Here is a 24,482-nt window from a genome sequence, read left to right as displayed (position 1 = left end):
TTGGTTATCTTCTGTCCCGTTTGTTTGCAAAATGGCAATTTGTTAGGTCGGAAAATTCAGTGGAAATTCAGGCTGTTCCCTGTAGTGCACAATCGCCAAACGCTCATCAGGAAGTTTTTGTTGTTTGGGTTACCTTTTAAAGTCGTCAGTTACTGCTGTAAATACTTTGGAGTGATGGACAGTGTCAAATGGTCTCATTCAGTCTGGTTTTTCAAAGATTCGAGCACAGGATATCGAGGTTCTGAGATTACTTGGAATTTCCATGTTTACAACTTGTGGCAAGAGAGGTATAGAATAAGAATGCATCAGAATGAATTATGGGTACTGCCTCTGTAGACCTCAAAGCTGTTGAGCCAGCGAGAATAGCAGCCGGAAGACCATAATTCGATTGTTGGGTTATTGCTAGGGTTTATGCGGTTACTTCCGTTTTCCACTATGCGAAGTGTCACTGTTGGTTCAATTTGGTTTCGGCATTGCACCGATCAGCTTTCTTGTTTTTTGGATAAGATTTCTATTCAACCCATAAAAACAAAGCGAAGTCCAAAAGGCCAAACATCAACCAAAGAAGTCCTGATTACACTAATCAATTTTTATCATGTTTTGAAGCTTTTGCCCAAAGCTACTGCAGTAAGATCATGAAATCATGAGATTCACAATTTAAATTTAAAAGGCTTTACAATAATGTTGTTAGAAATCTATCTACGGGTAATTGCATTTTTCACCCTTAAACTACAATCTATTTTGCATTTTGCACCTGAAATTATTAAAAGTTAGGATATGAAGATTATAAATGAACAAAAAAAAATATGATCAAGTGACATCATTTTAATCGTCATATTTAGGATTGGGTGGTGGAGCACCACCACCTACCCCACCTCGTCCGGCATTTGCCTTGCTGGAGCGTGGTCCCCGTCCGCAGATGGGGGTCGTGTGGGGCGAATACCCGCGAACCAAAGGCTAGGCCCAAACCTGCCTGGCCCAACCCACATATATTAAAAAAAATTCTTTAATAAAATGATGTTGTTTTATCTAAGAATTTATTTATTTTTAAATAAAACGACGTAAACAACGTCGTTTCAGAATGAGGCTCGTACGTCTCCTAAGTCTACTCTCTCCTCTTCATCCTCTTCTTCTTCAACTTCTCCTCATCCTCCTCTACTTTTTCCTCCCCTCCTCGAAGCCACAAATGGCCATGGAACCACGACCCCAAATGGCTTTGCAAATCCACGACCATTCATGGTCGTGGTCGTGGTTCTTTGAATCTTTGCTCAGATCTGCAACCTAAAAGAAAAGGAACCACTTTTCTCAAATATGATGTTATTAACTTATTTTGGTTTTTTTGTACTTCTTTTGTATTTTTTTTAGTTTTCTAATTTGTTGTGGATGAATTTGTGATTCTATGGATTTTATGTTTTTCGGTTATTTTGTATTTTTTGGTGTTTTTCGCCTTGGTTGGGCGCGGTGGGGCGTCCAAGAGACACAAACTCTCTCTCTCTCCCCCCCTCCCAAAAAAAAAAAAAAATCGAGGGGTGAGATAGAGGTACCTCCCGTCCTGGGGTGCCGGTAGCACCCCTAGTCAGATTTGAATGTATAGTTCAAGGCGAAATCTATTGGTAGGATCAAGGTCTGGTTATAGATGAATCGGATGAGTTTTCCATTTACAGAAAATTTTAGCAAAAGACAAGATTACATGGACAATACCAGTCCTACTGCCAGTAACGAAACAGTAAATTTACAATGAAACGGTAATTTTACACGAGAAAAGACTGAACCAGAGGCTCACTTTCTACATTGTCGGAGGCATGCAAGTGTCATCATCCTGATCCAACAATGCTTCAAGATCGATCAGGTCATCATCATCAAGATCAGCCGCTTCCTCGGTACTGTTTAGAACCCCATCATAAACCTGCCAAATCAACAGGAGCGACACAGAGAGACTTTGGTTATGAACCCAATTAGATGAAGCATATTGCAGCATACCAACAAACATCATCCTTTTTTTTTTAGAAGTAATTGAAGATTTTATTAGAAAATTCAAAAGGAATAACCCGAGTACATGTAATATACAAACCAACAAATGACATCCTATTTAGAGATCCATTGCAGATGAGCTACCAAGTCGATAGCATGCCTTCTATTATGGGGCTAACGAGAAAATCACATTACCAATCACAAGATTAAGGGCTTGGGGGTCAACACAAGTATTAATTTTTTATGACTTCAGTAATCTAATACAATGTGTGAGGGCAAGATTCCTTTTGTCCCTCCCCTCCCCACACTCCTAATAGGTAAAGTGTAAGCCCCTATGGGTAAGCTACAAGAGTTGGGTGAAAACTCTTTTTCTGTGATAGAAACATAAATCATATTCCAGATGAGATATCGCTACACAGAGAGAGAGAGAGAGAGAGAGATCTACAAGAAAAATCAAGTACCTTGGTTTCCTGAATCTCAGCCACAACATTCAGCAGCCTACTATATTGCTCTCTTCCCTCTGGATACCGAACCATGGACTTCACCCTAGCAAGGGCTTTTTGTAACCTCTCTTCTGTTTGCTTTCGGCCTTCTTTCAGGAAATCATAGTCATCCTCCTTTGAAGATGTATCTTGAATTCTGGAACCCTCAGTAAGTGCTTCTGATTTAAATCCACGCAAACCACTTCCTTTTCGTCTCCAACGCAAAATAATCTTCTCCAAAATTCCAACTGACCAGGTTATCTTTTTATAGTTCTTCCTGACCTGATGGCCTCTTACATGGGCCTTTTGTCATGAGAACGAATAGTTAGTATTCATGAACTGGGCGTGATTACTCAACTGAGGGAAAAAGTTTGAAACAAGAACAATTCCATTTGAAGGCCTTTACACCACACACCATTCACGTGTCATAATTTGATTTGAAAGATAAATTTTAAAATTTGAATCTTACAAATCCAATTATACCACGTGGATGGTGCGTAGTGTCAAGGCCTTCAAATAGCACTACTCGTGAAACAAAGACTAGGAAGAATAAATGCTGAAAGTAAAGCAGAAGCCATAAATTAAACATAGAAAAGCAATAAAGGCAATGAACCTGAATTTTAACAATTCGCTCCCGGATGATCAAAAATTCTTTTCTACCCTTCCAACTACGGAACTTCTTCTGTATCCTAATTGCAGCAGTGTGCACAGGCAGATCATGTTGTCCTGATTTGTGCATCTTAACAGCAAGCAAGGAAAGAGCTTGTTCATCTGACATTCCAAATGTACCACAAACATACTCTTTTAACTGTTTTTGGTGGAATGAATGCACCCTAAAGACTTGATGAATCCGAGCAGCAGTTTGGGTGGCATTACAGACAGCAGCTAACGAATCCTTCAGTGATAATCCCTCTGATAATTCCCCATTGCTGATTGGAGTTGCACTTCGTTCTGAAACTGTTTGTACTGCTTTTGATCCAGAGATCTCTGCAGCATCACCTTCCTTGGTGTCCAACTTAAGGGATACAAGGTGGGCACTCAGAGCAGATTCTGCAAGATAACCAGCAATTCCTTTGTGTCCATTGGCAGAAGCTAGATCGGCAGGTGTTCTGCCTGAAGGATATTGGGGACACGGATCAGTCAACGCCCCAGGAGCAGCACCAAGAGAGATAAGGAAAGCAACTGTGCGCTCTCTGATAAAGGAAGTTCAGAAAAGACGTTAATAGGAAAGGAGATGAAAAAAAAGGTTATGGATGAGCAATAGCATTTGTAAGAAGTTCGAAGGACTACCATATGGTGCTTGGGTTTATTCTTTTTTTTTTTTTATTGGAACCAGGTGCTCGGGAACAACGTCCTGACTAATCCTTGGGGTGCACAGCCCCTCGACAATGAGTTTCCTGCCAGTGCACCTTGGGTAATTCAAGGAGAAAATCCCTCAATCCAATGGCCCCAAGAGATTGTTTGTACCCAAGGGAATTTGAAATTTAAACCTGGGGGGAGCATACCCCCAAGCCGAAGGCCTTTATCACTTGAGCCAACCCATAGGGGTTCTCAAGTTTATTCCTGACAGGGCAGCTATTCTCTAACCTAAACAAGATTTCTATGTAATTCAGTTTTCCACCCATTGTATGGGGAAGGCTTTCATTGCATTATTTTTTCCAATATCTTCTGATATTAAATCATATATTTTCCCCTTTCCTCTGCCATCGTGTTCAGCCTAGAATGTGATGTCCCTACACCAGAAGGTGGATGAGGAAAGAATAGATTAAAATGACTCTTTATCCTTTTGGCCATGAACAATCTGAGGAAGCGAGGGCTTGTTATGGATTGGTGCTATATGTGTAAAAAAAGTGGTGAAACAGTGGATCATTTATTGCTTCACTGTGAGGTGGTCAGGGACTTATGGGATGAAAGTTTTAGCAGGACTGGACTTGTGTGGGCAATGCCTAGAGGGGTGGTGGATCTCCTTGAGTTGGAGGGGCAATCAGAGTAATCACTAAATTGCCGCAGTGTGGAATATCCTTATGTCTCATGTGATGTATTTAGCTGGAAAGGAATGGCCTGAGTTTTGGAGAACGCTCTTTGGATGATCTTGGATGTTTCTTCTTCCATATTTTATTCTTGTGGGCTTCTGTCAACGTCCTCAATGGGACTAGTTCCCATGATCTAGATCCTAACTTGTGACTAGGTGTTCTCCATGTATACTTCCTATGTAATTGGCTTTACCTATTTATTTTGATCAAATAAGTTTTACCTAAAAAAAGAAGAGGAAAGAATAGAAGCGCACAAAACAATGTTTACTACAAAGAAACAGCTCACAAGCAAGAAATGTGAGTCCTCACCTGCCACAAAATGCAGCCCAATGAAGTGCAGTCCATCCATTCGCATCACGGAAATTCACACTTACACCCGCAACTGTTGTGGGTTGTAGGGCCCAATCATAGCCAAGAGCAGCTGCAAAATGTAGCACACCTTGGCCACACTTATCTAATACAGAAGGTCCTTTTCCACCTTCTGCTGCTTTCTGCAGGAGCCATACATGCAACTTTTCTTTCAGGAGCTTTTCAAGCAGCTTCTCCTGTGCTTTTTCAGGAGAATAGTCCTCAGAAACAAGATTTAACATTTGATCCCATTCATCATCATCCTCTTTTAACAATGAACTGATCTTATCGCTTAATTGGGATTTCTCACTCACACCAATGGAATCAGAGTTCGAAGGGCAGACAGAGCTCAGACACAATAGTTTTCCAAATTGCATATGAAGAATCTCACTTGTTTTACTATAACTATCTATAACATTCATATCTTTTATATGGCTAACTCGGTATTCAAATTCTCTCACTTCGCTACATGCTAACCTATTGGAATTCGTTACATAAAAGGGCAGCCTTGCAGCCTTATGTACAGGAGTATGACAACGTAGAACACCATCTGCTATAACCTCAGCTGGAACTTCCAATTCCCCAAACATACATGACCACTTACAAATTTCTGCTTCTTGTTGACTCTTCAAGAACCTCCCCGTAATCAGGACCTGCATAAATTGTGGGATAAAAAAGAAACAATTAAAAGCTTTGAACCAACATTTAGCAAATAGATTGAACATTTGAAAGCTTTGAAGATACTACTACAACACAGAAGGAAGATTAAATCCTGGAGTACCTTAACTTCAGAGCCTTCATATGCCCAATTTGGTGAGAAATCAATTATGCTGAAAAGCTGATCCTGGGATAGAGAGGGACCAAGAATATAGTTATCCAAGTGCACTTGAGAAGAAATACTGGATCCATCAACCCTGCTTTCACTCGCAACACTATCCCAATAGGCCCCAGAACTGGACTGCATATGTGACTCATTTACATCTCCGAGTTCCTTACTCATCCACCGATTGAAACTGTCAAGCTTCTTCAGACCTTCTTCTGACAGAGAGCCATCTAATAGAGGTGGTTTTATGGCAAAAGAGTAGTTGGCCATCTTGTTCTCTCGATCGGATTTCAGATAATCTTCATGTTCTGTGTTTGAAAGCTGTACTTGGAGGTTATTTTGGATAGGATGATTTTGTAGGTTATCATTATCTGCAAAGCAAGGCTCAAGAGAATTGAGCAGATTGGCTCGGATGACATCTTCATGAAATTTGGAAGTGACTTCAGATGCTAATTCTGTCTGCACAACCCGATCCAAGGGCAACTTGCTTTCAGAAGTCTGTTTTTAAGAAAAAGCAAAACACAATTAGTTGGAGTTGACAAGAAACAGCAGCTAACGTTTAGCCCAACATATAAGTACATACTCTATTAGACAGTCAAAATCCAAACCACTGCATTTACAACAAAATTTCTGACTTTAAGTTACTGTCAGCATCTTCAATCTGCAACTACTAGTTCATTATTAACTAAGAGCAGCTACATTACCATCACAATTTTATACATTAAGAGAAACAGAGACAATTCAAATACTTGAATGAGTAGACATTTTGTGATCTAGCACAAAATGCTTGCTTAACTAACATGGGAAGTATAACTACCAAATTATCCAAGTTTTGTGACAGATCATGCGTGGGTATCAAATCTTTATAGATATGCAACATCTTTACACCTTGACAAATCTTAAATAGACCAACATCACAAGTTGAAAGAGGTAATGCAACTTCACATATTATAGTTATGGACTGCCTCACGTGCCTTCCAACATATTAAAGAGGTCTCACATGCCTTCCAAAGTTGCTTTTTTCATAAGGACTGCCTCTCTTGGGAAAATCTTAACGTTGTACAATTTAAGGAAACGTGGTATTATAGTTATGGATTGGTGTTTCGTGTGTAAGAAGCATGGGGAAACCGTGGATCATTTACTTTTGCATTGTGAGGTGGCAAGGGCTTAGTGGAATGGTATTTTTTGCAGAACGCTTGGGTGAAGCCTTTGAGAGTGGCTGATCTTCTTGCGTGTTGGAACAGGCTTCATGGTTGTTCTCAAGTGGATGCGGCTTGGAAGAAGGTTCCTTTGGGTCTTACATGGTGCATTTGGATGGAAACGAATGAGCGGTGTTTTAATGATAAGGAGCATCCTTTGGAGGAACTCTGAAACTTTATCGTGCACTCTTTATTGCTTTGGTTTTCTGCTTTAGTGATTAATGGAGCTTCTGCTCATGATTTTCTATTGTCACTTTCTGTTTCTTATAATGTATTTAGGAGTTTTCTTTTGTATACTTCCTGTGTATAAGGGTTTCACCTATACATTCACTTCTAATAAAATTACTTCTTACTTATATATTTATATATATATATATATATATATATGTAAAAAAAACTTCACATATTAATGTCAATGAGGCATCACTATTGTTTTGTTAGGGGGGAACCACAATTTTTGTTTTGCAAGTAAAAAATTTCAATTAAAAGTGCAAAAGTTGCAACCTAAGTGCACATGATGCATACAAGAGAAAGACCTATGTAGAAGTAGAAAAAGATATAAGAAAATCACAGGGACCACCACAATTTAAGACCAGAAGAAGGTCAATTTTCTCTTGAGCTGGCCTCCTTGCTTCCAAATATTATTTAGAAATAAATAAAATCGGTATTACTTGTACCCAAAGCATCTCTGTTGTAGTAAGAAAAAAATGTTGGAGTTGTCAAATGGAAGTAACCATAGTATCAGGGAAAAAAAAAAAAAATCTAGAAACTATTGCGAACATATAATTCTGAGTAATAACACAAAATGCTGCCATACTATATCTCTAGATGAAATCCCAGCTCAGCTTGTAACATAAAAACAATAAAGATTTTCCAAATTTAAAGTGATCCTTGAGAGCAACCCTGATGAAATGCCCAAAAATATTTTAGCAATATTATAAATACTTCACGCCGATTAGATATACTATAAATTGTATATAACTCTGTACCTGCCACTCTTCTTGGACCTGCAGGTGACTCCCAAACTCCTGGATTTCAAGGTTGCTAGTGAAAAGTTGCCCCAGTATCTGGTTTTCTTGTTTAGAAAGGACTCCAATGGTATCAGGTTGTGTTTCTGGAAATGATGGCTGTAAAGGGACAGCTTCACCACCAGAAGTACCATTTCCCAATATATCATCCCACAACGCAAAATCAAGGTGTTTTGATTCAGGATTGTTGCTGTCTTTCACTTTATCTGCTAGAGTGAGAGAGACAAAATCTACCCTAGAAATGGCTGACAACTTTCCTTGAAAATCTCCTGTCAACAGTTTAGAGTATTATGATGAAGTTGGTATGGCATGAGTATCAGCTAACAAACACTAATATTAAGATTCTCTATGCGTCAATGATAAAAATATATAGAATGATGAATTTAAATAAGCTTACTTGAACTTGATGCATCAAAATAAGGATTAGCAAGTCCGGCATTAATCTTCTCCACCATGGACTGTTGTGATTCAAGGAAACAGTGGAGTCCAGAGCTTGCTTGGTGATTGTATGCTGCATATATAACATTAAGTTGCAAATATATAAATAATGAAAATTTAGAACTTGCTGACAATGAACAATCAAGGCATACATCATCCTCAAACCTGTATAAAATCTTCTTTATGAAGTAACACTAGCAGTTTTTTATTATAAACTGAGGTATGTCTGACAAATCTACCTGATTCAGTGTCTTCATAATCTGATGCCTGAACACTGTTCAGGCTTGTTGTATCTGTAGTTTGTGAAGGCACTCGGTAATTATTTAGATGAAAATTAGAAGCCCCAGAGCTATCAATCTCAGAGTTGGGTAAAATGTCTTCAGTTTCTTGGGAATAGGGAATAGCTTCCTCAGTCTCTTTAATGCGGTTAAAATTTGTCCTATTGCCCTGATCAAGTTGTGAAACATAAAAAGGGCAAAAATCCAATGTTATGAGATGTGCTTCAACAAGAGCAAATCTTCAATTCAAGGCCATGGTTTTTATCATGTCAAAGACCTTATCTAAGGTATCAAAATTATCATGCACTACTGAAAAGCTCTTATTTATTGAAAAGCTAAGCCTTCCAGTTTATCCATCTATGACTAATTTTTTATAGGTAATATGTTGCAACAAAAGTAGGAGAGAGAGGATAGAGTCTTACCTTTACTTCCCGATAGTGGACAAGAACTATGTGTGAGAGGTCACTGCAGTATTAGGTAAGAAACCCCCAACCATAAGCCATGCTAGAAATAGAAACTATAAGGAAGTAGAATGGCAATTACTTAAAGTGAACAAATACGAATATCAGCTGCTCAAGACTGGTTGATAACTAGAACCAGAGCTATCTCTTACTCATCACATACCCTTAAGACCAAGGAGCACAGATATAAATAATTGTTTGGGGAGAGGGGGGGAGGCAAAAGAAAAAACTTTGAGAAAACTAAAAAGATACAAAAACAGAAACAAAAAGAAATGGTAACAAGTCTAGAGGCTTGGTAATTGTAGGATACTGCACTCAAGAGTTATACTACAATATATATTGAGCTAATACAGCTGACAATTGTTTACTTATATTAGGGAAAAAAGAAGAAAAAGATGGTTGATGATTTTATTTTTATTTTTATCTTTCCTTTTGGCTTTCACCTCATCTGTTGCAGCCTCCATTGAACTTCAAGCTGGGGAAATACAAAAACAGCAAGATCTCCATCCTAGAAGTCCTCTCTCAGCTTCCAGGTTTTCTATTTCCCTTTAAATGTGAGGAAAAAGACAACTTGCGGCTCGAAGCGTGACTCTGGTGAATAAGAAAGTATTTGTGGATAACTCTTATTTTTATCAGAAACTTTATGGTTGATTTGGGAAATCTACAGGTCACCTTACTTCTTTTTGGAATTTATATAATTTTGTTAATTTCCTTCCTCATTTTATAAGTGTTTATGTCCTTGATTTATCTACTTGCAAATTCCTTTTTTTCCATCCAAGTCACATCAAACATTGAAAGCAGAAAGAAGAATGTTTACTGTGGAAGCAGGTATAGTGAATCTGAACTCTTTTTTTCATTCGAAAGTGATTCATTGCAAGGCCAAAAATGAAAAAAATACAACTCATTGGAATGTACTAAAAGAATTGAGAATTCTCAATAAAAAACAAGTCTTTTAAAATTTTTAAAAATGAAAGCTTGGTCTCCATGCTTAATAACAGACTTCAAAGATATCCCAAAGATCGTGAAACTAAAACATTAAATAATATTCTAACATAAGTGAATGTTTCACTATCTTCAATTATCCTTCAAATAACAGTACATAGACGATTAATTTTTTTCAAAGAACATTAACATTTACATCTAATTTGTTGTAACATATACAGCATAGAAAACATTTTTTTTATAATTATACAGTATAGAAAACATAGGGTGAAAAATGATAAATTCAAACAATAAGTTTGGCAAACACACTCAAAAACAATCTTTCACACACTCACTCTTCAAGCATCCAATAACTGCGCCTTTGAAAATTTTCATTTTCTTCACCATGGGCATAGTAGCAGTGCAAAACATCAATGCTTCCAGCCTGAAACGAAGGACAATTTTCTCTACACAGTTATAAGAGGCTGAAAGAGTCTTTGAACATATATCTCTCCAGAAACTAGAATGAAACACTAAAAACAATGATTCTGTAAAAGCAGAGAGCAGCATGATTAAAATGTCTAAAAGGAAGAACCAGGCGCAATGCCTACCTTAAGCCTCTCATGAGCTTCCTTCACTGTCTTACCATCTTTTTTCTTCCTCCAGTTATGACCATCTTTTCTGAAGTATCTCAGCACCTTCCGATCAAAAAGAAAAAGTGAACCACCTGAAATTGGAAATACATGTGAGGTGAACATATGCTTAGAAGAATGTTTCAAAAAGTTAAAAAAAAAAAAAACCATTCAAAGAATGCCCCATTTTTGGAGTAGATAATACTTTAAAATCTACCTCCAACTACAAGAAATGAAGAAATGTCATTATTTACGAGCTAACACAAACTAAATGATCTTTAGGCTTCCTAAACATCATTTACAGACAACAGAAAGTTTATCCAAAGAATAAAGGCTATGTTATAGAGATATGTAACAGCATATATTTCTAAATCCAACACTAAGGCATTCTCAACTAGCCAAAATAACTTCGAGGTGAAACAATAATATGCTGGAATTCTTTCGAAGCTGAACAAGCAAAGGGAGATACAAAGTCTAGAGGAATGAATGACAAATCAAAAAGGAAAAATTACACTTTGTACCTCCAAACCACTGCCTTATTGCAATATGCACCGTAAAACTACCAAAACTCGCAATTGGCATCCTAAACTACCAAATTTTGAAAATTTTAAACATTAATTGAGATATGATTGTAAAAATTATATCTCATTTTCTATTTTTTTATCAATCTTGACAGTCGGATCTTAATAGCGAAAATTTTCGTTGGTAGTTTAGGGTATCAATTACCATTTATGATACTTTAGGGGTCATTTGTTTTATATATATGTTAGGGTGAAATTGAAAAAACGATGGTAGTTAAGAGCTACAAAATGTCTTTTCCCCAGTTAGAAACTAATAACATATGTTTCAGAATCATTTTAAATTAAAAGGTTTCTGCTTTTAACTCATTGAGTAATAGGTACCACCTAGCTTAGGAGCTAAAACCCATGGCTGGAGTGTTAACGTAGCCATTAGATATTCAAATATACTTACTCTTACCATATATAGATGCTAATAGTTATTCTTACCGTATATACTCAATAGTTATTCTTACCATGTATAGATGCTAATAGTTAGGAGCTGTTACCATGTATAGTTCTTACCATGTAAAGACTGGCATATTGCCTACTCAATGAGAATGAGGTTGCGCACAATGGCAGACTGGTTTTTCACAAAATTTCTCTTTGTACTCTTGTTTGCTAAGTATTTTGACATGGTATCAAGAGCAGGTTCATAATTCTTGCCTGCTTTGAATTTTTTTTTCTCTGGGGGGTCTTCTTTGGTGATTTCGGTGCCTATAGTGTTGGTCTTGGCTTTTTCTCTCCCTGTCGGTGCACTCTAGTCAAGTTTCCAGGTCTGGGTTCTTGTTTTTCAATGCTTCTATTGCTGGAGTCTGGTTGGTTCGTGGTTTTCGGCGCCTCAATTGACTGTTTCTGGTTCCCAGGTGTATCTCGGCACCCTTTGTGGCAGTTTCTAGTTCTGCTCTGCACGTCGGTGCAGTTTGTTCCCGTTTCTGGTTTGTGCTTTTTTTTTAGGTGCAATTTATTTTCCTCTTCTTGTGTGGCTCCCTTTTTCGGCACCTTCTTATTACACTTTTTGGTGAGTATAACTGTCGGCAACTTGTTTATCTTCTCTGGTCTAGGTGTTCGGGTCACCTAGGGCTGTAATTGAGCCGAGCTAGTCTTTGGCTTGCCGAGCTTGGCTTGACTCAAAATACTCGAGCCGGAGCTCGAGATTTTTTTTTATTCTTTGTTCGAGATCGACTCGATAAGCTAAACTCTTAACTCGAGCTCGAGCTCGTCTCACAAACGAGTTCGAGTCAAACCAAGCTTGAGCTCGAGCTCGAGCTCGAATTGTTTATTTTTTTATTTTTTGAATAAAATTTAAAATTTTAAAAATAAATAAATAAATAAATAAAAATCTAATATTAAATTTATACAACTAACAAGTAGAACCTCTATTGAATTATAAAATTTTAAAAAATTTATAAATAATTAATATCTAACTATTTGATATTTATCCAAAATAACAATATATTATAAGCCTACATATATTATTAATACATATACTTAATATGATAGCATATATCTATTTCATATACGGTTCCTACATACTAGTATATGAAATTATTAAATTTTATCGACTAATTATTATATAAATTATAAAATATACTTATAAAGTATATTTACTATAAATACATAATAATTAGATTACATATTATATATTTAATTATAAAAGTGGTATGCTTATATTATTAGCCAATACATATATATGTATATATACATAGCTGTATGTATATATTTATCAATATATTAATGAATTTTAATCGAGTCAAGCTAACTAGTCGACTCAAGCATAAACAAGCGGGCCTTAACGAGCCTTAGCCGAGTTGAGTCGAGTCGAGTATTTTCAAGTATGTGTTATTTACAAATCGAGCGGGTATCTGTTTTCACGAACAAGTTTTTTTTTTTCAAGAGTCGAGTTCAATTTGAGTTTAACCAAGCGAGTACCGAGCGGGCTATCGAAAAAACTGGTTCATTTACAGCCCTATCGGCATCATATATATTTTTGCTTCACGCAACAACTTTATGGTGGGTTTTTTTTTTTTTTTTTTTGTCTCTCAATTGCATCATGTCATTAGATAAGTTAAAATCGTTTCATATTAGATTTACTGGCAAAAATTATTCTGCTCAGTTATTTGTCAGAGGAAAGGAATTGTGGAGTCATATTGATGGAAGTGATCCCGTACCTCGAGATGTCAAGGCTTTGTCAAAGTGGGAAATCAATGATGCTAAGGTCATGACCTAGATCCTTGGCTCCATTGCACCTCACCTTGTTCTCAATCTAAGACCTTATAAAACTGCCGCTGACGTGAAATTACCTCAACAAGGTTTACAATCAGGACAACACGGCTCGACACTTTCAATTGGAGTATGAGTTGGCTAATTTCACACAGGGAAGTCTCTTCATTGAGGAATATTTTTCTGGTTTTCAAAATCTTTGGGCTGATTATTCAGACATTGTTTATGCTAATGTTCCCGCTGCAGCTCTCTCTGTTGTTCAAGTAGTGCATGAAACAAGCAAGAGAGATCAATTCTTGATGAAGCTCTGTTCTGATTTTGAAATTGCCAGTTCTAATCTGATGAATTGTCATCTTGTACCATCTCTGGATGCTTGTTTGAGTGAACTTCTTCATGAGGAGTAGTGTATAATAACTCAGGTTGCCATGGAACATCAGGCTAATGTTAGTGTACCTATTACTGTGGCTTACGCAGTACAAGGGATGAACAAGGGTAGAGACATGCATGTTGTTCAGTGATTTAGTTGTAAAACTTTTAGTCATATTGCTTGAGATTGTCCCAAGAAGTTCTGTAACTACTGCAAGAAACAGGCCCATATCATCTCTACTTGTCCCATTCAACCTGAAAGGAAGCAAGGTACTGCTTATCATGCCTCCACTGGTGTCTCTAGTTCTGCTGCATTGTATGCTGCCTCGCCAGTGGTTCCTATTCCTGCTCCTACAGCCTTAACAAACCCGAACACACTCACTCCTGAAATAGTACAACAGATGATCATTTATGCTTTTTCTGCTTTTGGGCTCTCAGCTAGTCATAAGGTTTCTTCTAAGCCATGGTATTTTGACTCCAGAGCCTCTAACCATGTGACCAATATTGTTGTTCCTTTTTCCAATGTCAGAAGTTATGATAGAAATCTGAAAATTAACACTGTTGATGGCAGTTCTCTGCCTATTAGTGTTGTTGGTGATCTTTCCTCTTCCTTAATTGATATTTTTGTGTCTCCTGAGCTCTCCACAAATCTTATTTTTGTTGGTCAATTGGTTGATAATAATTGTAATATCAATTTCTCTCATTCTGGTTGTGTTGTGCATGATCAAGTTTCAGGGAAAATGGTCGCGAAGAGACCTAAAGTGGGATGCCTCTTTCCTTTCCACGTTCCTCCTTCCACCATTATTCCTAATTTTCCTTTACTTTCATTTGCATGTAATGTTATTAGTTCTGGAAATAAGATGTGGCATAGACATCTAGGCCACCCAAACTCTGATGTACTTCGCACTTTGTTTAATTCTGGTTTATTGGAAAATAAAGCATATTCTTCTCTTGATCTTTCTCTTGATTGTACATTATGCAAACTTGGCAAAAGTAAAGTTCTACCTTTTCCTCATCATACATCTCGTGCCTCATAATGTTTCGATATTATTCATAGTGATGTTTGGGGGATTGTACCTGCTATTTCTCATGCACATTACAAGTACTTTATTACTTGCATTGATGACTTCAGTCGCTTTACTTGGGTTTACTTCCTATGGGCTAAGGCCGAAGTTTTTTCAGTATTTAAGCGTTTTCTTGCACTTCTTGAGACTCAATTCTCTGCCAACATAAAGGTCTTGCGTTCTAATTCTAGCAGAGAATACATGTCTAATGAGTTTCAGAACTTTCTTCAAAGCAAAAGGATCATCTCTTAGCGTTCTTGTTCTTCAACACAGAAACAAAATGGTGTTGCTGAGAGAAAAAATCATCACCTTCATGATGTGATAAGAACCATTTTACTTGAATTATCTATTCCTCCTCGTTTTTGGTGTGAAGCACTTTCTACTTCAATTCATTTGATCAATCGCTTACCCTCTCCTGCATTACATCATGTTTCTCCCTTCTTTAAGTTTGATCATTCTCCTTCATATTTTGATCTTTGGGCATTTGGTTATGTTTGTTTTATGCATCTCTCTGCTCATGAACGACATAAACTTACTGCTCAATCTGTTAAGTTTGTTTTTCTTGGTTATGCTATATCTCAAAAGGGTTATGTTTGTTATGATCCTCATACTCGTCGTATACGAGTTTCTAGAAATGTAATTTTCTTTGAAAATCAATATTTCTTTACATCTCATTTTGAGTTGTCATCTGCATCTTTATCTCTTCTGCCTAGCTTTTCTGATTCCCCAACAATTGTGGAAAGGTTCAAATCTGGTCTTGTGCATAAAAGATGTAGTCAACATGAGTCTGTTTCGACTTCCTCTGTGCCCCCTCACGATCTTGACCTAGCGCCTGTCCCGCTCCTACTTCCACCACTCTTCGCCGGTCTACTCGTCCTTCTCGACCCCCTGATCGGTATGGTTTCTCCTCTCCTGTCTCTCTTGTAGCTACATTATCCTCTATTTCCATTCTCTCTTGCTACAAACAGGCCATGGAACACGAGTGTTGGCAAAATGCAATGCAAACAGAACTTCAAGCACTTGAGGAGAATCACACTTGGGATATTGTTCCTTGTCCTCCTACAATCAAACCTATTTAAATGGATTTTCTCTGTAAAACTTTGTTCTGATGGCTCTTTGAACTGGTACAAAGCCTGCCTAGTAGCTCTGGGTAACAGGAATATGAGGTTGATTATGAGGAGACATTTGATGTTGTTGCCAAAATAACCACGGTTCGAACCGTATTAGCTATTGTCGCTTCACAGTCGTGGCAACTGCATCAAATAGATGTGAAGAACGCATTTCTTCATGTGATCTCCAAGAAGAGATCTACATGAAGATTCCCTCTGGTATGACTACTTCTTCTCCTCATGATGTTTGTAAGCTAAGGCATTCTTTGTATAGGCTTAAGCAAGCTCCCCGGGCTTGGTTTGAGAAGTTTCGCAGTATACTTCTTACCTTCAGTTTTACACAAAGTCTATGATTCTTCTCTCTTCTTCCACAAGTCTGCGTTGGGTATAGTCTTTCTCTTGGTCTATGTGGATGATATTATCATTACTGACACTGACTGTAGTTTGATTACTAAGTTTCAACAGCTGTTGCATGCAACTTTTCATATGAAAGATCTTGGTCAGCTCACATACTTCTTAGGACTGGAAGTTCGTCATCAGGCCAATGGTATTTTCTTGAACTAGCATAAGTATATTCAAGATCTTATTACCTTGGCTAGTTTGGAGGACACTTCTTCTGTTGATACTCCTATGGAAGTAAATGTCAAATACAGGAAAGATGAAGGGGATCTTCTGGATGATCCTACTCTCTATCGGCACCTGGTTGGGAGTCTTATCTACTTGACCACTACTTGACCCAATATCTCCTATGTCGTTCATCAGGTCAGTTAGTTTATGTCTTCTCCTCGGCATCTCCATCTTGTTGCAGTTCGACGCATCATCCGCTATCTTCAAGGTTCGCCTACACGTGGGTTATTCTTTCCTACAAGCTCATCTCTTCAGCTTGTTGCTTATAGTGTTGCTGATTGGGTTGAGTGTCCGGATACGCATCGATCTACTACGGGTTGGTGTATGTTTTTACGTGATGCCTTAATTTCTTGGAGATGTAAGAAACAAGATCATGTTTCTAAATCCTCTACTGAGGTAAAGTATCTTGTCATGTCTACTGTTTGTTCTGAAATTGTACGGCTACGCAGTCTTCTTGAGAAGCTTGGGTTTCCTCAGACTACTTCTACCCCTTTTCATGCTAATAACACTAGTGCTATTCAGATTGCAACCAATCCCGTCTTCCAGGAACGCACAAAACACATTGAGGTTGACTGTCATTCTATTCGCGACACCTTGGAAAGTTGAGTGATATATCTTCCTTACATTTATTCTGATCTCCAAGTGGCTGATGTCTTCACCAAGGCCATGACTCGACAACGGCATCAATTTCTTGTTGGCAAATTGTTGTTCATTGACTTACTAGCATCAATTTGAGGGGGGATGTTAACGTAGCTATTAGATATTCAAATATACTTATGCTTACCATATATAGATGCTAACAATTATTCTTACCGTATATACTCAATAGTTATTCTTACCATGTATAGATGCTAATAGTTAGGAGTTGTTACCATGTAAAGACTGGCATATTGCCTACTCAATGAGAATGAGGCTACACACAATGGCAGACTGTTTTTTTCACAAAAAGTTCTCTCCGTGCTCTTGTTTGCTGAGTATTTTGACATGGAGAACCACCATACTTCAGGCTTGGGTGTGAAACCAGCATTCATCACAGTGAGTTTTTGGCAGACTATGGGTTACGTATATCCAAAAGACAAATAAATAATAAGTTGGGAAAACAATTTGCAAAGCAATTAGATTTCCAATGTTGATTGCTAAAATCAATGGGCAAAAAAGATAGTACAAGAATGATATAGTAGGCTCTAGGGGTGAGCAATGGGCACAAAAAATGATGTCCTTTCGATATAGGGTTTTCGTATAAAATCCCCCCAGCCCTTCCCCTCCTCGTGCCTCTCTCTCTCTCTCTCTCTCTCTCTCTCTCTCTCTCTCTCTCTCTCTCTCTCTCTCGCTGGTTTTTTTTCATTGTGGTTCACTAGTTTGGTCTCTTCGGTTTTTGTCTGGTTGGTGGTTGATTATGATCTTGGTTTTTGTCTGTTTGTGGTTTTTAGTGGTCGATTATGAATCTGATCTGATTGGTAGTTTTGTTTGATGGGTGAGGTGGGCGAATGCCCCGGGGTTGCAGGTAGCATGTCTAGTAGGCTCTAGCATAGGAAGTCTACAAGACTACAATAGATTGACATAGACTAGAGACTATACCAAGGAGTTGGTTAGGATCACAAATGCTGGTGAAATATCATCAACAAAACCAGTTGAAAGAGAAACTTGGTATCTGCTTTATAAGTGATACTTGATCTTAGCTATAAGATGGAGGAGATTAAAAACAAAAGCCTATACTCCCAATATAATGCAAGTAGATCATAGAGAAAGGAGGCTAAACCTTATGTAAAATTTCTCTCCAGGACTCCACAAATATACGAAAAATAGAAAATTCATCTAAAAAAATGCGTTAATAATATCATTTAGATAGCCGCTGTTATCGAGAAGAAGTACTTCTAACAATTATTGCACATGATATCAAACAAAAGAAATTCAGTAACGAGTCATACTTGATGGCATATTTGCAGGCTCTGGGGCAATACAGAACTTTTGATAGTTTCGAAGAATTTCACAAATTTCAGCTGGACGAAGCCATCGATGCTGTGCTTCTAGGAGTAGTTGTTCAATATCTGCATTCCACCAAACAACATTCACAAAACATCTATACAATTATTTGATCCTAGGGAACCACTACATGTAGAACTAACAAGTAGAAAATAAACAAATTATTTCCTAAACATCAAATTTATGTTTATGCATTTGGGTCGAAAGAAATAATTTAAGGCCATGTAAGGACTAATAAAATATAGGCACACTGATTCCCTGGCCTAGGGCCAGTGCCAAATAAAAGTCTCCATCCACATCTGTGGAGTATATTCTTGAACATACAAAGCACATTTTCAGAGGCCAAGTGACTGAAAATGGTTTTTAATCTAAGCCGGGCTCTCTTTATGCACACATACATACATAGACAAGTCTCTTGTTTAATAAGTGCATGCATACATACATAGACAAGTTGAGCAGATAAATGTTTCATCTTGTCATTAGGGCTGTACACAAACCGGCCGAACCGACCGCCGCCGACTCAAACCAGCCGCAGGATTCAGGAACCGGCCGAAACCGGCAGAGAACCGGTCGGCCGGCGGTAGGAAATTAAGGAAACCAACGTCGGCCGGTTCGGTCTGCGGTTCAATCCCGGTCTAAACCGACGAACCAGCCGACGTCTTAAATCTATATATGTAAAATATATTTCTTATACAAAACGACGCCGTTTCACATGAAACGGCGTCGTTTTGTTTTTAAACCAATGAAAAAAAAAATTAAGCAGGACGCCGTTTGGTCTAACGGCATCATTTTGGCTAGGGTTAGAACCCCGACCCTCCCCCCCTTCTCATTTCGTCTTCTTCGTTCCTTCGTGAGCCCGAGCAGCTCCCAGTCCCAGCGGCAGCCTCCCTCTCCCTCTCCCTCTCCCAGGACCCCATAGGCCATACAGACTCCCTCTCCCTCTCCCCGGACCCCGTGGCCATATAGACTCCCTCTCCCTCTCCCCGGACCCCGTGACCCAGACTCCCTCTCTTGTCGCCGACAACCCACAGCGGCACAGCCCTTTCTCCTCTCTCATCGCCGACGACCCACACGGCCCACATCCCACTGTAAGTTTTATTCATCTTTTATGGGTTTATTTTCTTGAACGTTGAAGTTGTTATTGTTAAATTTCTTGAGGAATTTTTTGGGAGGAAGATGATGTATTGCCTCTGTTTTTTCCTTGGTTAGTAAAAATATTGTGGTTTGTGATTGACTTTGCGTCGTGTGTGATGGAGCAATGTTGAAATGAGCTTAGGACTTCTGCCCGAAATGTGAACTGTGAAGTGCCACTACCCGAAATGTGAACTGTGAAGTGCCACTGCCCGAAATATGAACTGTGAAGTGCCACTGCTTAGTGCCACTGCTAGTGCTTACAGTGTGATAATTTGTGATGATTAGTGATAATTTTTGTGCGTGTGTCTGTGATAGACTTGTGGATTGTAGGCTATGTTTGTTAATTTTATTTCTTACCAATCTTTGAAAGTTTGAATTAATGAATTTAAAGCATGAAATGTGATGAGTGAACTAAACTTAGATTAGAGTCTTAGACTTGTGATGTTTGCTATGTTGCAAACTAGCTGTTGTGATAATGTACATGATAACGTATTAAGTACTAACGTGTAATATTTATGTTTTGTTTTATAATTAGATGGATTCTTCGTCGTCTCCGATTGATGTTGATGCATCAACACCAACCATTAACTTGAGAGATGATGTGAGGGAGACACAGTCATCAAAACCCCCTAGTGCCCCTACTAGTACTACTTGTCCATTACCTAAGAAACGAAAAGGGAATGATCCATCCATTGTTTGGGACCATTTTACGAAAGTGGAATGTTGTGCTATAGATGATCCAAAGGCTAAATGTAATTATTGTGGCAAGACATATGCTTGCAACTCAAAGAGGAATGGGATTTCAACAATGCAAAACCATTTGCCTTCATGTCCTAAAAATCCTCATAAACGTGGTCCTTTGGATAGGTATCAAAAAATATTAACAGGTGAGGCAACACCTGAGGAGGGGGTTGGAGAGAGTGATGGTATGTTAAGGAGTCTTGTAACCTACAAATATAGTGAAGATATTGTGAGGTTGGCGATTGCAGAGATGGTAATTGTCGATGAGTTACCATTTAGAATTGTTGAAGGACAGGGATTTAAGAAAGTGTGTTGGGCTTTTGAACCTTGGTTTAAAGTGTCATGTCGTGTCACAGTGGCAAGAGATTGTATGAAATTGTATAAAAGTGAAAAGGAAAAACTGAAAAAAATGTTAAAAAATGGTGGCATGAGGATTTCGTTGACAACCGATACATGGACATCAATACAGAATTTGAATTATATGTGTCTAACTGCACACTTCAATGATCAAGATTGGAAATTGCAGAAAAAAATCATTAACTTTTGTTTAATCCCTAATCATCGAGGGGAAACTATTGGGAGATATGTTGAGTCATGCTTGTATGATTGGGGCATTGATAGAATATTTACTGTGACAGTTGATAATGCAAGTTCAAATGATACTGCAATTTCATATTTGAAATAGTTTTTGAGTGAAAATTTGTTGGGGGGTAAGTATATGCACATGAGATGTTATGCTATTATATTGAATCTTATTGTGAATGAGGGTTTGAAGGAGTGTAATGACGCCATCACAATGGTAAGAAATGCAGTTAGATATGTGTGTTCATCTCCCGCAAGATTAGACAAGTTTAAGAGATATACTGAAAAAGAAAAAATTGATTGTAAGAAAATGTTGTGTCTTAATGTACAAACACGATGGAACTCAACTTATATGATGTTGGAGGTAGCTGAGAAGTTTGAGAAGGCTTTCAGGCGGATGGAGAGTGAGGATTATAATTACCTCTCTTATTTTGATGATGGCACTGGGTCTGGACACATGGGGCCTCCTAAAGCCAGGGAGTGGGAGACAGTGAGGGTTTTTGTTAAATTTTTGGAGATGTTTTATGATGCTACTAATAGATTTTCTGGGTCTTTATATATGACAGCAAACACCAGTTTTTTGGAGATTTGTGATCTCCAAAATGAGTTGATGGAGTTGAGCGAGAGTCCTAATAGTTGCTTGAGGAGTATGACCATAAATATGATAACAAAGTATGATAAGTATTGGGGGTCATTAGACAGGCTGAACTTGCTCTTGTTAGTTACAGTTGTGCTTGATCCACGAAGCAAGTTAGGACTTCTTACTTTTCACTTGAAAAAAGTTCATGATGAGTTTCGTGCTAAGGAGTTGGTGTCGAGTGTGAAACAATTATTGAAAGATTTGTATGCAGAATATAATGTGGAATTCGGCTCCACCACGAGTAGCCATGAATATGTGCCCCCTCCGACATCTAGAACCATGAATGATGGTGATAGCAAGCGTGAGACCAAATGGTTCTATGAGTGGTATAAAGCATCTTCCGCCATGGGATCTACTATTGCCAAAACAGAAGTAGATCGATATTTATCAGATGGTTGTGAGGCACTTTCCACATCGTTTGACTTGTTGACTTGGTGGAAAATTAATGAGGCTAACTATCCTATACTAGCGAGGATTGCACGAGACTTATTGGCTATGCCTGTTTCCACGGTTGGCTCTGAGTCAGTATTTAGTACGGGAGGTCGTGTGCTTGACCCTTTTTCGGAGTTCATTGGCTCCGAGAACTGTTGAAGCACTGATTTGTACTCAAAATTGGTTAAGACATCTAGCAACAACCATTGATATCCGGGAGGCTATGGATAATGTGGAGAGCTTCATAGTAGAATCAGGTAATATTTTATTGGTTTTCATTGTAATTTAAGTTTAGTATTTTTTATAAACCAAATTCACTAACATTTGGAAGACGTTTGGATTCGCAAGTCATCTCAACTCATCTTAAGTCATCTCACTACTATTCATTACTATTCAGCAACTTTAACTCACAAATCTCACTACTATTCACAACTCATCTCATTATTATTCACAATCTATCTCAACTCATCTCAGCTCATCCCAAGTCATCTCAAGTCATCTTCGAATCCAAACGTCTCCTTGATGTTTTATTTTTATTATTAATGTTTGTATATAGAGTTGGGCACACAATCAAACGTGACAAGTATTGAAGATTGAAGGTTGACAGCGTGAAGTTGAAGAAGCAAGTAGCAACTATCCAATTTGTTGTCATTTAATTATGTTATATTTTTTAGTTGCATTTTGCTATGCTTAAGACAATTTATTTTTGTTTTTTTTTTTTAATATGTATTGAGTAATACTAAACATCTAGTGAAGTTATTTTTATTTTTTTTAATTATGTAATAAGTAGTAAGTAATAATTAATATAGTTAGTTAGTAATAGACTAATACTAGAAAATTATAAATGATATTACTATTAAAATTTAAAATAAAATCAACTCAAAAAGCTCAAAAAGAACTTAGATAATGAAATAAAGAAAAAAAAAAAAAAAAAGCCCAAAACAGTTTGTTAAATTGACCCAATTAGAATAGAACAATGGCCCAAAAGAATGGCCCAAGAAAAGCCCAAAACCGATCAAACCGACCGGAAACCGGCCGGGCCGGTTTCAGCCCTTAAGCCGGTCGGTTTCGATCGGTTTTCTTCCTCTTAAGCGACCGGTCGGTCGGTTTCGGTTTCATGAGAAAACCGAACCGATCAAATTGGTTTTCAGCCCTACTTGTCATCAAAAGTTAACCATTGGGCTACAAAGAAGTGATATTGTCGTTTATTATTCTAGTTTCTCATCACAACAACATCGTCTACAAAGTTCTAATATAGTGTCTCATGTATTGCTAAACTAGCACGCATAGGCAATGCTCTTGTATATGTCCCGTATACTCGGGCCTTTGTCTATTTCATGCTCAATAAAATTTTGTTTATTACTTATCAAAAAAAAAAAAAATTGTTTATCGATAAAAAAAATAGTGTCTTCCACGATACACAACCCAATCGGGACTAACAGGTTTAAGATTCTCTCTAAAGTCTACTTTCACGAAGCACGATTTAACCAGTGCTCTAGCATTGATGTATAATGTTCCCTTGTTACCATATGTAGAAAGTGAAAGCATTCCAAAATATGGTCTCAACAAATCTCAATTCATTTAAAACCAAGCACACAAGTATCTTTGATAAGAAGTTAACAGTAGAAATTCAACAAGTGTTACCAATTCAGCAATATAAATACCAAATGCAACGTTCCCCAAACAACTACGTACAAACAAAACTACAAACACTTCCTGGCGAATCTCATAAAAACATGCTAAAACCGTGAAATTATCCATCAGATATAACGAAAAAGAAAATGAAAACACTTAAAACCCAAAATTATACTAGGATCGAAAAACGAGGAAAACCAATAATTCAACAAAAATCTCACCCAGTTGGTTACCAAGAGCGTAGCGCCTGCTGTCCGCCATGAAATCGTTCTGGGTTACCTACTCCAACTCAGCACTCTAACGCAATCATCACAAACACAATTGATTGACAGATAGTTCTTTGATCCGAAAGGTGGAGTTGAAACGCGTCTATGATAATAAAAACGTGTTTGATGGAGAGATACTATAATATTAGTGAGAACTAAGAAATCATATTAGAGAAGTGGGAGACATAGGAGTGTACGAAGAGGAACTTACGGAGGAAACAGAGGTCGCAGCCGAAGTGGAATTCAGACAGTGTCGATTAACAAACAGCGGCTCCCTGTCATAATGTCATTAATAAAGGCTAATGATAAAAATAATACTAAAAAGAAAAGGAAAGTCGAAGGCTTTGGAGTTTGGGGTCAATCTGACGTAAAACTCGCGACAACGGATATTGCAGGAAGCGTGAAAAATATCTTGCTTCCACTTCATTTCTATGTCCGCACTTGTGTAAAACGCCTGTGACCGATAGTCATACATGATATACTTTTCTTTTTAACGGTGGGATTGAGTA

The 24,482-nt window shown here is 37.8% G+C and overlaps 1 protein-coding gene across 3 annotated transcripts; it reads right to left on the bottom strand.

The window, feature by feature from the left end:
• Positions 1–1,610: 1,610 nt before the first annotated feature.
• LOC109010611 (calmodulin-binding transcription activator 3) lies at positions 1,611–24,408 on the bottom strand. Of its 3 annotated transcripts, none has more exons than XM_035695491.1 (14): positions 24,185–24,408; positions 23,929–24,110; positions 18,489–18,608; positions 10,594–10,709; positions 10,339–10,427; positions 9,023–9,065; positions 8,562–8,769; positions 8,282–8,395; positions 7,846–8,153; positions 5,616–6,155; positions 4,796–5,487; positions 3,067–3,646; positions 2,433–2,756; positions 1,611–1,906 (listed from the first exon to the last, which is right to left on the bottom strand). In XM_035695491.1, the coding sequence occupies exons 2-14, from the start codon at positions 23,966–23,968 to the stop codon at positions 1,787–1,789; spliced, it is 3,294 nt and encodes a 1,097-aa protein (XP_035551384.1). In that variant the 5' UTR covers positions 23,969–24,110; positions 24,185–24,408; the 3' UTR covers positions 1,611–1,786. The 3 variants fall into 3 exon arrangements, with proteins under 3 accessions (XP_035551384.1, XP_035551382.1, XP_035551385.1); XM_035695489.1 differs by having other exon boundaries at positions 23,929–24,076; XM_035695492.1 differs by having other exon boundaries at positions 23,929–24,004.
• Between the last annotated feature and the right edge of the window lie 74 nt (positions 24,409–24,482).

This window comes from Juglans regia, chromosome 1 (assembly GCF_001411555.2).
Source record: "Juglans regia cultivar Chandler chromosome 1, Walnut 2.0, whole genome shotgun sequence".
Lineage (NCBI taxonomy): Eukaryota > Viridiplantae > Streptophyta > Magnoliopsida > Fagales > Juglandaceae > Juglans > Juglans regia.
Note: the sequence above shows the minus strand (reverse complement) of the source record. Positions and strands in the feature narration are given on the sequence as shown.